This window comes from Microcaecilia unicolor, chromosome 2 (genome assembly GCF_901765095.1).
Source record: "Microcaecilia unicolor chromosome 2, aMicUni1.1, whole genome shotgun sequence".
NCBI classification, from domain to species: Eukaryota; Metazoa; Chordata; class Amphibia; order Gymnophiona; family Siphonopidae; genus Microcaecilia; species Microcaecilia unicolor.
The window spans coordinates 502775116-502790879 of NC_044032.1; the positions used below are offsets into that span (position 1 = coordinate 502775116).

At 42.8% G+C, this 15764-nt stretch overlaps 1 protein-coding gene across 4 annotated transcripts in view; it reads right to left on the reverse strand.

Moving 5' to 3' along the window:
- Positions 1–15764, reverse strand: part of EVC (EvC ciliary complex subunit 1) — a 150630-nt gene that overhangs the window by 42657 nt on the left and 92209 nt on the right. For all 4 annotated transcript variants that reach the window (XR_003940708.1, XM_030191174.1, XM_030191176.1 and 1 more), the window contains exons 15-16: positions 14931–15140; positions 4880–5024 (exon numbers count right to left, since the gene is read on the reverse strand). Coding sequence is in view for 3 of the 4 variants with exons in the window: in XM_030191174.1 (XP_030047034.1) it covers positions 4880–5024; positions 14931–15140 (355 nt within the window). In the remaining variant the exon portion in view is untranslated. The remainder of the gene's footprint in view (positions 1–4879; positions 5025–14930; positions 15141–15764) is intronic.

Consider the following 15764-nt stretch of genomic DNA (forward strand, 5'->3'; position numbering starts at 1 on the left):
GTAAAGCTCTGACATCTTCAAAGCTCTCCTGAACACTACTCAGGGATGAGCCTTTCTTCCTCTACCAACAGCGAACAACATACTGACTCTCGCCATTCAGATGTTCAAATCCACCCAAGCATCTGCTGATCAGATGCTCTGCCTACTCAGTCACACGGCTTCAACAGTCAATGTACCACTGTTGGTTCATCTCCAGTTCTGAATTTCTTAGTGGACACTCTCCTTTCAGCCCTCCTAGACACAGGATTGCTCTCAGTTCACATTTGAGTCATTCCACAGTTATGCCACTCTCTACAGTGGTGGATGGTGTCCCAGATCTCACCAGGGGTCTTCCGTTTCAGCCCCCTCCACATCACAAGATCCTAACCACAGATGCTTCAATGCTAGGTTAGGGCGCACACTTCAACAGTTCCCACAAGAGAAATGACATCATATCAATCTCCTTGAATTGTGAGCAGTCTGGAATGATCTCAAGACTTTTCAAGACCACATTCTCGATCAAGTAATACTTGTTCACACAACCAGGTTGTGATGTATTACCTGAACAAACAAGGGGGAACAGGGTCTTACCACCTCTGTTGGCAAGCCATACAAATATGGACTTGGGTAGCTTCTTGGAACATCTCTCTAAGATCCGTATACCTAGCCGGCAAACAGAATATTGTAGTGGACAAACAAAGCACAGTCCTGCAACCTCACAAATGGTCTCTCAACATCTCTAGTTTGTCAAATATTGCAGCAGTGGGGGACCCCAGGTATAGACTTATTTGCTTCTCCTCAGAATAACAAGCTTCATTGCTTTTGTTCCAGAATATATGCACCCAACTGCACAGTCCCAGATGCCTTCTTGCACTACTGGGGAACAGACTTTCTATACATTTCCACCCCCCCCCCCCCTTCACTACCTCTCATAGGAAAAACTCTTTCCAAACTATGTTGAGACCAAGGGACCATGATTCTGATTGCTCCTTACTGGCCTTGTCAAATCTAGTTCCCTCTCTTCCTAGAGTAATTGTCCAGAGAATTGATGAGGTTAATGTCTGTTTCCAATCCTAGTAATGCAGCAAGGGGTTCCTCCTCCATCCAACCCTGTTGGCTTGGTTTCTGATGACATACTTACATTTCTTAAATGTTCCTGAACAAGTTTCTAGGATACTCCTAGCATCTAGAAAACTTTCTACTCATAAATGTTACAGTTTGGACTTACATTCCTTAAATCTTCCTGAACTAGGATACTCAAAGCATCTAGAAAATTTTCTACTCATAAATGTTACTGTCTAAAGTGGAAAAGATTTTCTATCTGGTGTGCAGCCAGAGCATTTGACCTTGCTAGATGATCCCTTCCTACCCTTATGAAGTACCTCCTCCATCTTTCAGATTCTAGCCTCAAAACTAACTCAGTCAGAATACAATTGAGCGTCATTAGCGCTTTTCATTCTAGAGTGGATAATAAGCCATTCATCCCTTGATAGTTAGATTCATGAAAGGTTTATTCCATACCAAATCTCCTATCAAGCCACGTCCAGTGGCATGAGATCGCAATGTCATTCTAACAGCTCTCATGAAACCTCCATTTGAAACACTTCATTCTTGTTTTCTGAAGTTTCTTACGTATAAGGCAGTGTTCTTGCTGGCTCTCATTTCTGCCAGAAGACTCAGTGAACTTCAAGCCCTTGTGGCAGACCCACCATACACCAGGTTCTACCATGACAGGGTTGTGCTCCAAACCCAACCTAAATTCCTTCCTAAGGCGGTCTCAGAGTTCATGGTTGTGCTCTAAACCCAACCTAAATTCCATCCTAAGGCGGTCTTGGAGTTCCACCTGAATAAGTCCATTAGACTTCCTGTCTACTTCCCTAAGCCACATTCAAATCCTGGAGAAGCAACACTGCATACCTTAGACTGTGTGATCTAGCATATTATCTGGAGGGTACAAAACCTCATAGGAAGTTCTCCCAGCTTTTTGCATTAGAGATACCCATTACCAAACCTACTATCTCTATTTGGCTGGCTGACTGTGAGGCTCATTTTCAAAGTTACAAAGTTCCATAGGTTACTATTAGGCTCATTTTTGAAAGAGGACGTCCATCTTTCGACACAAATCGGAAGACGGGTGTCCTTCTCACAGGGTCGCCCAAATCAGTATAATCGAAAGCCGCTGATTTTGGGCGTCCCCAACTGCTTTCCATCGTGGGGATGACCAAAGTTCACGGGGGCGTGTCAGGGGCGTAGCAAAGGCAGGACTTGGGCATGCCTAACACATGGACGTCCTCGACCCATAATGGGAAAAAAGGGCATCCCTGACTAGCACTTGGACGACTTTACCTGGTCCTGTTTTTCTTACGACCAAGGCACAAAAAGGTGCCCGAACTGACCAGATGACCACCGGAGAGAATCGGGGATGACCTCCCCTTACTCCCCCAGTGGTCACTAACCCCCTCCCACCCTCAAAAAAATCTTTAAAAATATTTTGTGCCAGCCTCTATGCCAGCCTCAAATGTCATACTCAGGTCCATCGCAGCAGTATGCAGATCCCTGGAGCAGTTTTAGTGGGTACTGCAGTGCACTTCAGGCAGGCGGACCCAGGCTCATTCCCCTCCCACCTGTTACACTTGTGGTGGTAAATGTGAGCCCTCCAAAACCCACCACAAACCCACTGTACCCATATCTAGGTGCCCCCCTTCACCTGTAAGGGCTACGGTAGTGGTGTACAGCTGTGGGTAGTGGGTTTTGGTGGGCTGAGCACACAAGGTAAGGGAGCTATGTACCTGGGAGCAATTTATGAAGTCCACTGCAGTTCCCCCTAGGGTGTCCGGTTGGTGTCCTGGCATGTCAGGGGGGACCAGTGCACTACGAATGCTGGCTCCTCCCATGACCAAAGGGCTTGCAATTGGTCGTTTCTGAGATGGGCGTCCTTGGTTTCCATTATCGCCGAAAATCAGAAACGACCAAGTCTAGGGACGACCACCCTTAAGTACAACCTAAATTTCAAGATTTGGGCGTCCCGGACCGTATTATCGAAACGAAAGATGGACGACCATCTTGTTTTGATAATACGGGTTTCCCCGCCCCTCCATCAGGAAGTTTTGCAAGGACATCCTCAGCAAAACTTGGGCGTCCCTTTCGATTATGCCCCTCTAAATAACTTTGTAAGTCTAAGTGCTTTGAAAATACGCCTTCACTACCCTGCCGACACGCCCCCTTGAAGTTTAGCCGCCTCTGCGACGGAATGCCGGCGAGTGTGTCCAAAAATCGGCTTTCAATTATACCGATTTGGCCGGTTTTAGGAGATGGCCGGCCATCTCCCGATTTGTGTCGGAAGATGGCCGGCTATCACTTTCGAAAATAAGCTGGATAGTGAAAAATTTAAACATCTGAAGAAGAGAGTTATTCTCATTCTGCTGCAGTTCCTATAGTACGTCCATTATGACATTATTGGCTTCACCAAGTCCAATTTCTCCACAGAAACCGATCCAGATATCTTCAGGGGGAAGAGCTCACTCTCCAATCCCCCAGTTGGTTTATTATCCGAGTCGATGCTGCGCCAGGACCTCCTCGGGTCACGTGAAAATCCTAACCCACTTCGGGCGTTTCCATTATTGACCTCCATAGCGAAGCAATACTGTTTCCGGGTCTTGGAGGGGTCGTGCCAACAGGGGGACTCAAAGTCACTCCCTCTCCACTGAGATTCGGCAATAAAGCCTTGCTGTTCCCCGAAGCAGGAACCGATATCCCCGACGTTATGACCCCCGAATCTCTCCAAAATAGACTGAGAAGTGGTGGGAACCCCAGCCATGTTCGAGGAGGACAACACCATGGCTTTGCCTTTTCTCTTCCCCATTCTCTGGGGAGCGCGCCTTCTTCTTCAGGCATTCTGGTGTAAAACGGGAACTCAACTAGAGTACGTCCTCCCTCAACGCCATCTTGGATCCTCCAGGTTGGGACACTCTTTGTCTGGTTTCTCCTCAGAGGCCTGTCTGATATGGGTAACCCTACAGCATAGCCCTCTGAGTCATTGAAACACGGAAGCCCCTCCACCACTTACAAGGTGGTGTCCCTTCGGAGGGGCCCAGTCTTTTTCTTATTTCCCAAGAAGGAGCCTGGTCTTAAGCCACCTCAAGCCTTTCTAGTGCGCCATGCTATGTGTGCTGCTTGAGTCACCTTGGTTGCACACTGGAAACAACAAACAGTGCCATGCTTGACTAAGTGGCTTAACAAATTTGGTGTAACTGTGAAATGGAGAGACTATTAGCTGTTAGATGCCACCTCTTGCACAAATGGGAACTTGTTTCGGAGCCCTTCATACGGCATTGTTCAGCTTGAATGCTGCTTATTTCTTTGTTTCTGGTGTCTAGGATTGCCCTGCCAGGTCTGGACTTACAAGAGAGAGGGAGGGGTGGAGGGGTTTAATTTTCACAGGGAGTTTGGGTTGGGTTTTCTTTCAAACATGTACACCTGTTTTTGAACAATATATACATAAAAATGTTTGAAGTTTCCTCTGTTTACTAATTGTAGCCAGGGGTGTGGCCAGGTAATTCTGCTGAAATGTCCTTTACTTTGCACGGTTGCACTGTTGTTTTTTTTTCTACCTTTTATATTTGTACACAATGTTCTGTACCCTTTGGTTTTCAATTGACTTCTTGCAAATTAAAACAAAAAAAAGTGCATGTGATGTTCCCAGAATGAGGATGCATCAAAGGAAAATGTATTTGTGAATAAGGCAGGGCAAATCTAAGCAGGCATTTTACCCATGGGCAATTTACAGAAGGAAAATAACCACCAAAAATATGTGCAACGAACAGGGAATATCAGAGGACTTCTTTTTTTTTTTTTTTTTTTAATGTAGAAGAGATTTCTATTTTAGATGTTATTGCCTTACCTTGGAAATGTTTTAATCTTTTTAGCTTTTCCTGCTCATAAGTCTCCAGGCTCAGATCTAGTTCCTGATAATAGCTGTGCACCAGTCTGTTGATACTGTTGCTGGTCACATACACACTCTCCTCAGTGGTGTCTATCAGCCTCTCCTAGAATATATAAAGTACAGAGCCTATAATTATGCAGCACAAGCTATTATACGGGGTAAAAGAAAAAAAAAAAAAAGGCCGGGGGATGGAGTGACCTCCCCTAATTCCTCCTGTACAGCACTGTCCAACATGAACATCCTAAACCTAGATGTGCCTGAGGTAGCTGTATATCCTAACGATCTTGTCAAACATAGACAGACATGCACTACCCTTCTGAAATGGGAAATGCAAGTGTATTTTTTGGCGGTGCCCTGGTCCTGACCAAAATACACCTATATACATACATACACAGTGCACTCCATTTAAGTGCACGTCAGATAAGCGCATGCCGTACTTCGGTCCCGTTTTTGGCGCCATCAATTTCTACAGGGACAAAGTTCAGTTTAGCGCACCACTGATAAGTGCAAGAATCGCTTATATGCATGGTTTAAGACTGCTCCTCTGAAGGAAAGACTCCCCCTAAGTGCACGCACGGAATATGGAAGCCGATTGGCATGTGACAAAGGGGCGGTAAATTTGAAATTCGTTGGTTAACTGCCACAGGCATAACAAGCGAAAGAATGCTGTTAGAATGTACACTGGAGTCGTCATCGTTGTCGCGCAACTGTAAGACTTTAACACTGGCTGAACGAATAGAAGTTCTTAAAAAATTAGAAAACAAACAAAGTCAAGCATCTATTGCTAAAGAATGTGGTGTCAATCCCAGTCAAATTTCATGTATCTTGAAGCAGAAAGATCATCTTCTGGAAGACTGCCAAAACAATACAAATCCACGCAGGAAACGAAAACGGGCGGGGAAAAGCTGAGGATGTAGAAGATGCTCTTCTTCGGTGGTTTTCTCAAGTCAGGAGCCGACAGTTTCCTATCAGTGGTCTACTGCTTATGGAGAAAGCTAATCAGCTAGCTGAAAGTCTTGAACTAAATGAATTCAAAGCCACTGTTGGATGGTTGGAAAGATGGAAGGAGAGGAACAACATAAAATTCAAGAAACAGCATGGTGAAAAACAAGATGTTGATGACTTTGGTGCTGAAAATTGGGTTGTTTCAGTTCTTCCTACCATCTTGAATGAGTTTGCATCTCGTGACATTTTCAATACTGATGAAAATGGAGTCTACTGGCGAGCGATTCCTGATGGAACACTTGCATTCAAACAAGCCGAAACTACAGGAGGTAAAACGTTGAAGGACCGACTGACAATCCTCCTTTGCTGCAATATGGATGGGAGTGAGAAGTTGGAACCACTCGTCATTGGAAAGAGCAAACAGCCCCGTTGCTTCAAGAATGTTAAGCGACTTCCTGTGTCATACGAGGCTAATGCAAATTCATGGATGACTGGGGAAATTTGGAAGCAGTGGCTAATGAAGTTAGACTCTAGAATGCGGGAACAAAAGCGTCAGATTTTGTTGCTTTGTGATAATTGTGCTGCACACAGTGATGATATCAGGCTGTCTAACGTAAAGGTGGTCTTCCTGCCACCAAACACTACCTCTCTGATCCAACCTATGGATCGGGGCATAATAGCCAATTTCAAACAACATTATCGGGCTCTTGTGCTACATCGTCTGATGAGCATTATGGATGACCAGACTGGCAAGGATAAATGTGCTGTTGAACTGGCTCGTAATCTATCACTGTTGGATTACCTGCATATGCAGAAAGAAGCCTGGAATCATGTTACACAGGCAAACATTGTGAACTGCTACAAGCGGGCAAGCTTTGTTAGGGATGTGGAGAGGGACGAAACAGATGCAGCTGCTGCAAACGCGTCAGATGAACAGGCTATTGACATCCCAGCCGGTGTTACTGAAGAGGCATTTCATCACTACGTAGCTGTTGATTACGATCTACAAACAGCTGACGACAGCACTGATGTCCAGATATGCGCCTACACGCAGCCAACGGCTGATGATGAAACAGATGATGAAATTAGCAGTGAGGCACATGCTGATGAAATTCAACAACCTCCTGTCACTTTTACAAGAGCGCTGGAGAGTCTCAACACCGTGCGGGCTTATCTGGAGGCCACTGGATGTCAGTGCTATGACAGTTTTTACCGACTGGCAGACTAATCTATGGAACTCACAGACACAAGAGTGTACAGAGGACTATGACTGATTTACTTCAAGTAAGCCTAATGTCAGTTAACGGAGACTGTATACTGTACGTATAATAAACAGCACTGTACATATGTTTATCAGATGTTAAGTGCACGCTCCGGTTAACTGCATGTTATTCTTTGGTCTCAAACCCTTGCACTTAAGTGGATTGCACTGTGTGTGTGTGTGTATATATATATATATATATATATATATATATATATATATATAATATGTATGTATTGCATATTTACACATGTAGATCCTGGTTAAAATTGGATTTTCTTGCTGCATACGAAATACCTGGAATTTACACAAATGAATTGCATATAGATCTAAGGCCTTAATTAACTGTTATATTACATTTAGAATAAAAAGAGTCAATGGATTTATTAGCAACAGAAAGGAGATAAAATACTGTAAACAGAATTCCTTTAAAAAATATTTACATTTCATTCTTTTAAATAATTCTGTTCTGTGTATTTCAGGGAAACGAGGCACGGTAGAATGCGCTGACAACCAGGATAATTGCTGTGGTGAATTTTTTTCTTAGCTATATTCTCCCAAGGTGGCATGTCTGTCAGCTGTTCTACCACTGAATAAACAAGACTTGTAATTATTCCAGTCCTTGTGTGCATGTTTTGTGCTTTCTCTGAATCTATATATATTTTTTCAAAAGGTTATTCTTTAGGCATCTAGACACAATTCAAATAAATGCAATCAAATTTACTAGGAGATAACATTTTGTCTACCAGAAGGACATGGGCAATTTTTCAACCCAAAATATTCAACCTGAGCTAAAAGCTTCAACAGATTCCTCTCTCTCTCTGAGAAACATACTTTTTCTGAGAAATATTCACACTCTTTTTTTCTCTTTTGTTTTGACTTTTAATCAACACAATTGAAGAACAGTTACATAAGGCAGCAGGTATTAACCTATAGACTCCTTGCTTTATTCATGATCACCTTTATCCAGTGTGGTCAAGAGTTAGAACTGGACATATATATATATATATATATATATATATATATATATATATATGTTCATCCCAGTGACGTACCAAGGGTGGGGCACTGGGGGTGCGGTCCGCCCCGGGTGCACTTCGCAAGGGGGTGCAGGGTGCATATGCTTGGCTGTCGGTTTCATTGGTTCCCTGCTCTATCTGACGTTACTTCATGTTCAGGGGCAGGGAACCGGTGGAGCTGACAGCCACGCAACTGCTCCCTGCACCCCCAGGAGGTAAGAGTGATATGCATGAGGAGGTGGAGGTGATTCGCATGGGGGGGAGGGGGGTGATGTGTCTGGAGGGGGGAGTGCAGCGGCAATCCGCACCAGGTTGGCAGCCGACCTAGGAACACCACTGGTTCATCAACAACAAAAAAACTGTATACTCCAATGATTTGTAATATAAAATTGGCTTAATATATATTCCACAGGAAAGCTTATTTGACTTTTGATCCATTGCTAATACATCAACTATTAGATACTGGATTTACTGGACAAATCTCTCTATATAAAAGGCAACACCAACGTTCTATGAAGCCTCCAGCCGGAAGTGTGAAGGGGGAGAGATATCCGGTTTCCCCATGAGTGTCTGCCCCGCCCTCTCTGTAACACAAACAGTCAGTGAAGGAAAACACAGCAAAGCAGTGAAGGACTCAGAGGGGGGAGGGGAGAGAGGGCAGGGACACACACACTCCCACATGCACACAGAAGAAAACCTTGCTAGCCCCCGTTTCATTTGCATCAGAAAGGGGGCTTTTTTACTAGTCAGGTAATATTTTCATAATATAACAGCTTACAGAATCTGTTATAAGGTACTTGGTCTTGTGCCAGCAAATTCAATCTTCAGGACATTCACTATTTCTGACCAGCCTTCTCATTCCCTATAGCCATCGCCAAACTCTTTGATCCTATATTCAATATCTGGTGGTTGTACCTATCTATTGTCAGGTCCACTGGGAGAATATTGTCACTCCTGCTTCAAGTTTACCTTAGATTTATCCTGAAGAGTTGCTGAGAGAGGACCTGCTGAGGGGAAGAAAAGTTCACTGGTGTATCTTCTCTGCTGGAAAGTGCATTAAAACTTGGGGAAAAGTTAAACTTGGAATTGAAAAGGTAATTGCATTGTCTTATTTTGTTAAATTACTCTACTTATTTAGAAAAGTCAATTCACACAATAGTGCAGCCATCATAATATCAGTTTAGAGTACAAACTGGTAAGCCTCTGTTTAGTATTTAACTCCCACCCCATTGTCCACCCATCCCAAGGCTGATTCTTCATTTATAGGCTCTCCAGTCAATTAGGAGGAAGACATTGTAGACTGAAATAGATTTAGTGTTTTTGGCTTTTTTTTTTTTTTTCAACAAGTGCTGTGCGTGATTTATTTATGAACATTAGAAACAAAGAAACAGGACAGTAGCTAAGGGCCAAAAGGCTCATCCAGTATGCCCATCCTCAGTAACCACTAATTCCTCCTTTTCCTAAGGGATACTATGTGTCTGTCCCATGCTTTCTTAAATTCCAATACAGTCCTTCATCTCCACAACCTCCACCGGGAGGCCATTCCATGCATCCACCACCCTTTTCTGTGAAAGAGAATTTCTTAAATTCCTCCTAACTTCATCCTATGCCTTCTCATTCCAGAGTTTTCTTTCATTTGAAAAAGGCTCACCTCTTGTACATTAACACCATCTAAGTATTTAAACGTCTCTATCATATCCCCTCTCTCCCGCCTCATACATATTGAGGTTAATAAGCCTGAACCTATCAAAACTTTATGATGGGAGACCACTTACCAATTTTGTAGATGCCTTTTGGACCGATTCCATCCTATTTATATCTTGCTGTAGGTGCAGTCTCCAGAATTGAATGCAGTACTCTAAATGGGGCCTCACTAGAGACTTATACAAGGGCACTGCCACCTCTTTTTTTCCTACTGGTCATCCCTCTCTTATGTACCCAAGCATCTTTCTGGCTTTGACTGTCACCTTTTCAACCTGTTTGGCCATCTTAAGGTCATCAGACACAATCACCCCCAAGTCCCCCGCTCTTCTTTCGTACACAGAAGCACTTCACCCCTATATTGTACCGTTCCCTTGGATTCTTGTGCATGACCCTGCACTTCTTAGCATTAAATATTAGTTGCCAATTACGGGACCATTCTTCAAGCTTCACTAGATGCTTCCTCATGCCATCCACGCCCTCTGGGGTGTCCACTCTATTACAGAGTTTGGTATCATCCGCAAAGAGACAAACCTTACCACACAGTCCTTCCACAATATCACTCACAAAGATGTTAAAAAGAGCCAGCCTGAGGACCGATCCCTGCGGTACACCACTGATACCATCCCTTTTCCTCAGATTAAGTTCCATTTACCATTACCCTCTGTCTCCTTTCATTTAACCAGTTTTAACCCAGTCAGACACTTTATTTTAGGAAAGGGTTTATTTAAATTCAAATTTCATATTGCTTGAGAAACTGTTGGTTTATTATTTTTTTTTATCTTAGTAGAGAGGATTAGTTTAATTTTCTCTTTAAGGAGCTTCTTTGCTACCTTGCGCCAGGATTTCTTTTTACCTCCATTTCAAAAGGAAAGGTGGCCTAAATAATCCTACACTTCTGAGAGTTAGACCTTACACAAAAGAAGACAGCTGCTACTTTTAGTCTACAGGACATCTGAGGAAAAGGTAGGGACTTTGGTTGGACTCTTTCTCTTTTCTTTCTACAGGTGCAAATACTTCTGCAGTTGCAGCATGGCTGGGAAACATTGTTTCACTAAAGCTGTTGCCCCAGTTACAGCTTCTGTCTCTGTACAGACAGAAAATGTGATCCCAGGAGAGGGGGTGGTTCCAAGTGCAAAATGTCTTCAGCTTGAATCCCTCATGAAAGAACTTAGAGTAGGTGGCAAGGTTGAGAAGCATTCACGAAAATGAGAAATACATCGATGAAAATCTTCATGAAGCATCAAAGATTTCCAGCAGTGAAGAAGAAGCAGCTGTGCTGAAAGAGGACATCTGGACTCAAATCACAAGACTCTGCAGGATTGATAGCATGACTCCATCTGCCCTCGAACTGAAGAACCGATACACAGCCCAGGAAGTGGAGAAGTGAGAACATCTCAGAGAAAGGAGGAATTGGAACTCGAAATCTCCAAAGTTGCTAGACCAGTGATCATTAAGAGGTGAAAGGTAGTGGTGGTTGGCAATTCTCTTCTGAGAAGTACAGAGGTGTCCATATGCAGATCAGACATGATGTCCTGTCTGCCAGTGCCAAAATTCAAGATGTTACGGAGAACTTGCCAAGACTCATCAAGCCTAACGTCCAATAATGCTCATCCATGTTGGAACAAATGATACTGTTCTGGAGAGAGAGGGTGAAGCAGACAGGTGCATAGATAGTATTCTCATCGATTTTCCATGTTAAGGGTAAAGGCCAAGGCAGAGAAGCTCACATCATGGACATGAATATGTGACTACACAGATGGTGTTGTCAAGAGCATTTTGGTTTCCTGGACCATGAGATGCTTTTCCAAGGCCTGCTGTGTAGAGATGGTATCCATCTATCAAAGAAGGGAAGAAGTGTCTTCAGCAGCAGACTGGCTAACCTACTGAGAGGCATTAAGCTAGAATTGTTGAGGCAGGGTGATCAAAGCCCTCAGGTAAGTGCAGCATGAAATATCTCTACACAAATGGGAAAAGGGGGCAATGTCTGGAAAGCAGTATATACTAATGCCCAAAGTATGGGAAATAAGGTTTTAGATCTTGAGTCTGCAATGGAAGAGGCTGATTTGGACTTAGTGGTGAGCACAGAAACATGATTTACAGAGAACCATGACTGGGATATAGTTATACTAGGCTATAATCTGTTCAGGTAAGACAGAGTAGGAAGAAAGGGAAGGGGAGTAGCATTATCCCATGACTCTCCAATTTCCTCTGGAGTCTTTCATGAAGTACTCTGTCAAATGCCTTTTGAAAATCCAGATATACAATATTGACCGTCTCACCTTTATCCACATGCTTGTTCACCCCTTCAAAGAAATGTAGTAGATCGGTGAGGCAAGATTTCCCTTCACTAAATCTATGTTGGCTTTGTCTCATTAATCTATGCTTTTGAATATGCTCTGTAATTTTGTTCTTTATAATAGTCCCTACCATTTTGCTCGGCACCAATGTTAGGCTCACTGGTCTATAATTTCTCGGATCCCTTCTGGAACCTTTAAAAAAAATTGGTGTTACATTGGCCACCCTCCAATCTTCCAGTACCATGCTTGATTTTAAAGATAAATTACATATCACTAACAATAGTTCTGCAAGTTCATTTTTCAATTCTATCAGTACTCTTGGATGAATACCGTCCGGTCCCGGCGATTTGCTACTCTTGTCAAATTGCACCATTATATCCTCCAGGTTTATAGAGATTTCATTCAGTTTCTCTGACTCATCAGCTTTGAATACCATTTCTGGTATCTCTCCCAAATCTTCCTCGGTGAAGACCAAAGAATAGAATTCATTTAATCTCTCCGCTATGGTTTTGTCTTCCCTGAGTACTCCTTTTAGCCCTTGGTCATTTAGTGGTCCAACTGATTCTTTTGCTGGCTTCTTACTTTTAATATACCTAAAAACGTTTTTACTATGTGCTTTTGCCACTGTCCCTCTTTGAGGCATATTTTCAAAGCACTTAGCCTTCCAAAGTTCCATAGGTTTCTATGGAACTTTGGAAAGCTAAATGCTTTGAAAATGAGCCCATAGTTTCCTTCACCTAACATTTTAACCGTACCTGCTTCCAGGTTCAACTCTCTCTCTCTCCCTTGCTCTCCTTTACTACCAGGTCCATTATCTCTTCCATCTCTTCCAAAAACTCCAAGTCCAACACCTCCATCTTTTTTTCTTCCTTCCTTCCACCCTCTCCATCCCAAGTCCATCATCTCTCTCTCCTTCTTCCTGCCTCTCTCTGAGCACAGCATCTCTTCCTCTCTCTTCTCCCTCCACTTCCTTTCTTCTATCCTTCTCTCCCTCAATTCAGCATATCTCCCTATTTCTCCCTCTCCCCACACAGTCCGGCATTTCTCCTTTCCCTTTTGGCCCTGCCCATGGTTCTTTCTCCCTCCTACGGGTGTCTCTAGCATTAGTGCACGCTAAAAATGAGAGCGTGCCTATAGCACAGCTTAGTAAACAGGGCTCTAAGTATTTTTTGTTAAGAGTATTTTAAAATTTCTTTGAAACAACAAAAAACCTTCAGCTTAAATAAACATCATATAATGGAATTCAAATATAAATCAAAAAATATTTGAAGTATGTTCACAATCAATTGGAGAGACCAACACGGGAATAAATACCTAAGGATCACGAGATCGTCCTCCGGTACCTTCAATCATTGCATGGGACCTCACAACGTTTTTGCAAAATAAGTACATTGGTTCCTTTGATCTTCAACAGACTGTTACCTTTGAAAATTTAAGAATTGACTTTGGACATTTGCACAGTTTTTGTACGCAGATGCGCTTTGGAGATTGAAGAGTGCAATGACTGGCATACTAGAGGACCTTGAGTCTCGTGATCTAGGGTATTTATGCCCGTGTTGATGTTAATTGGCTTGTTACTCAATTAAGTTGTGAACTCATCTTGGGTATGCAATTCTGGATGCCATGAATAGAATCCAGGGGTTTGTGCATATCTGTGTCAGTAGAAATCAGGATGTGAATTGGTGCTAAATCCACCCTGCTCCCCCTTCCATCCTCTGTCCTCAGGAATAGTTACATGGGCATCAACTAAAAGTAGGTGCTATTTACTCTTAATACCTACTTTTAGGCGCTTGTATGCCTAGGCTCCTTTATAAGTGCACATTGTTGCTCATTCTCTGATATAAAGTTGCTTAGCATGAAAAACACAGTTTTAAAATTGATTTACTCACAATCCAGCAGAACTATTCAGACATGTCGATAACTCTGTAACTATGCAATATAAAAGTAGTGCAATCAAGTATTTTCAAAGCACTTACTTACAACGTTACATGGAGGGGCATTTTCAAAAGGGACGTCCAAGTTTCGATTTGGATGTCCTTGCAAAACGTCCAAATCCAGGGGCGGGGAAACACGTATTTTCAAAACAAAATGGATGTCCATCATTCGTTTAAAAATTACGATCAGGGATGTCCAAATCCTCAAATTTCACAGTCCATAGATTTGGACGTCCCTAGACATGGACGTTGGCGATTTTCGAAACCAAGGACCACTGGGGGAGTAACAGGAGGTCATTGCTCGATTCTCTACGGTGGTCATCTGGTCATTTCGGGCACCTTTTTGTGCCTTAGTCGTAATAAAAACAGGTCTGGGTGAAAAAGTACAAGTGCTCGTCAGGGACGTCCTTGTTTTTTTCGATTATGGGTCAAGGACATCCAAGTGTTAAGCTTGCCCAAGTCCCGCCTTTGCTACGCCTCTGACAAGCCCCCTTGAACTTTGGCTGTCCCTGCGACGGAGTGCAGTTGTGGACGTCCAAAATCAGCTTTCGATTATACCGATTTGGACGTTTCTGTGAGAAGGACGTCCATCTTCCGATTTATGTCAAAAGATGGGCGTCCTTCTCTTTCGGAAATGAGCCCAATAGTAACCTATGGAACTCTGTAAGTCTAAGTGCTTTGAAAATGAGCCCCATAGTACAAATTCATGAAAATCCATGATCTCTATCCTGCCTAAAGGTAAAGATAGTTGGGATTTTGTAGTTGTGATTATTTTTTCTTCTTTTCATCTGATAACAATAAAAGGACCAATTTTCTAGATGCCTCTGCTACTGTGCAAACCCTTGGTACCTTAAATTCCCTGTTGTCTTGTTCAGTCATTCCTCTTGCCGCCTCCTGCTGTGCATGCTGCACGAGTGCTTGGCCAATCCAATGCTCCATGCGTTGCTGCAGGAGCTGTAATACTTCCTGGAGTTCTGTGAGAAGCTGCTGCTGAAATTCTGAGCGTGCCAGCTGCATTTCCTCCTCCAGTCTTCTCTCTTCTTCCAAAATATGAGACTCCTTTTATTCAGTCAAAATGAAGAAGCAGCAGCATCTCATTACTAATATAGCACAGTATAAAACAAGCATGCTGATTAAATATTAGTGAGCAAATCTGGGCTGCTCTTCAGCTGAGTGCTAGTAGAATTACAGTAAGCTATATATTATGAAAACAAATATATTAAGTGGGAAATTATTAACATGGTTTACAGTTAAGACAGGTTATTTTATCACAACTCATACTATTGTAGCACAGGCCCATTTTAAGCAATGAGACCTAGTTACTAACAATTTGGGTTAATGGTAACCTACGTTGATAACTTCCACATCTTACTTTTAGAGAGTGACAAAAGAGACATTTATTTTCAGTTCACATTTTCTATTTACATTTAAATTCTTTTACAGGGATGGTAACGGTCATAAAATATCTATGGCTGGTATTCACATCAGTACAGCAGCTCAGAGCATGGGTTCTCAACCCACTCCTTGGGACACACCAACCAGTAAGGTTTTCAAGATATCCATAATTAATAAGCATAAGATAAACTTGCATGCTTGTCTCCACTATAGCCAGTCTCATTCTTATTCATTGTGGGTATCCTGAAAACCTGACTGGATTGGTGTACCCCGGGGACTGGGTTGAGA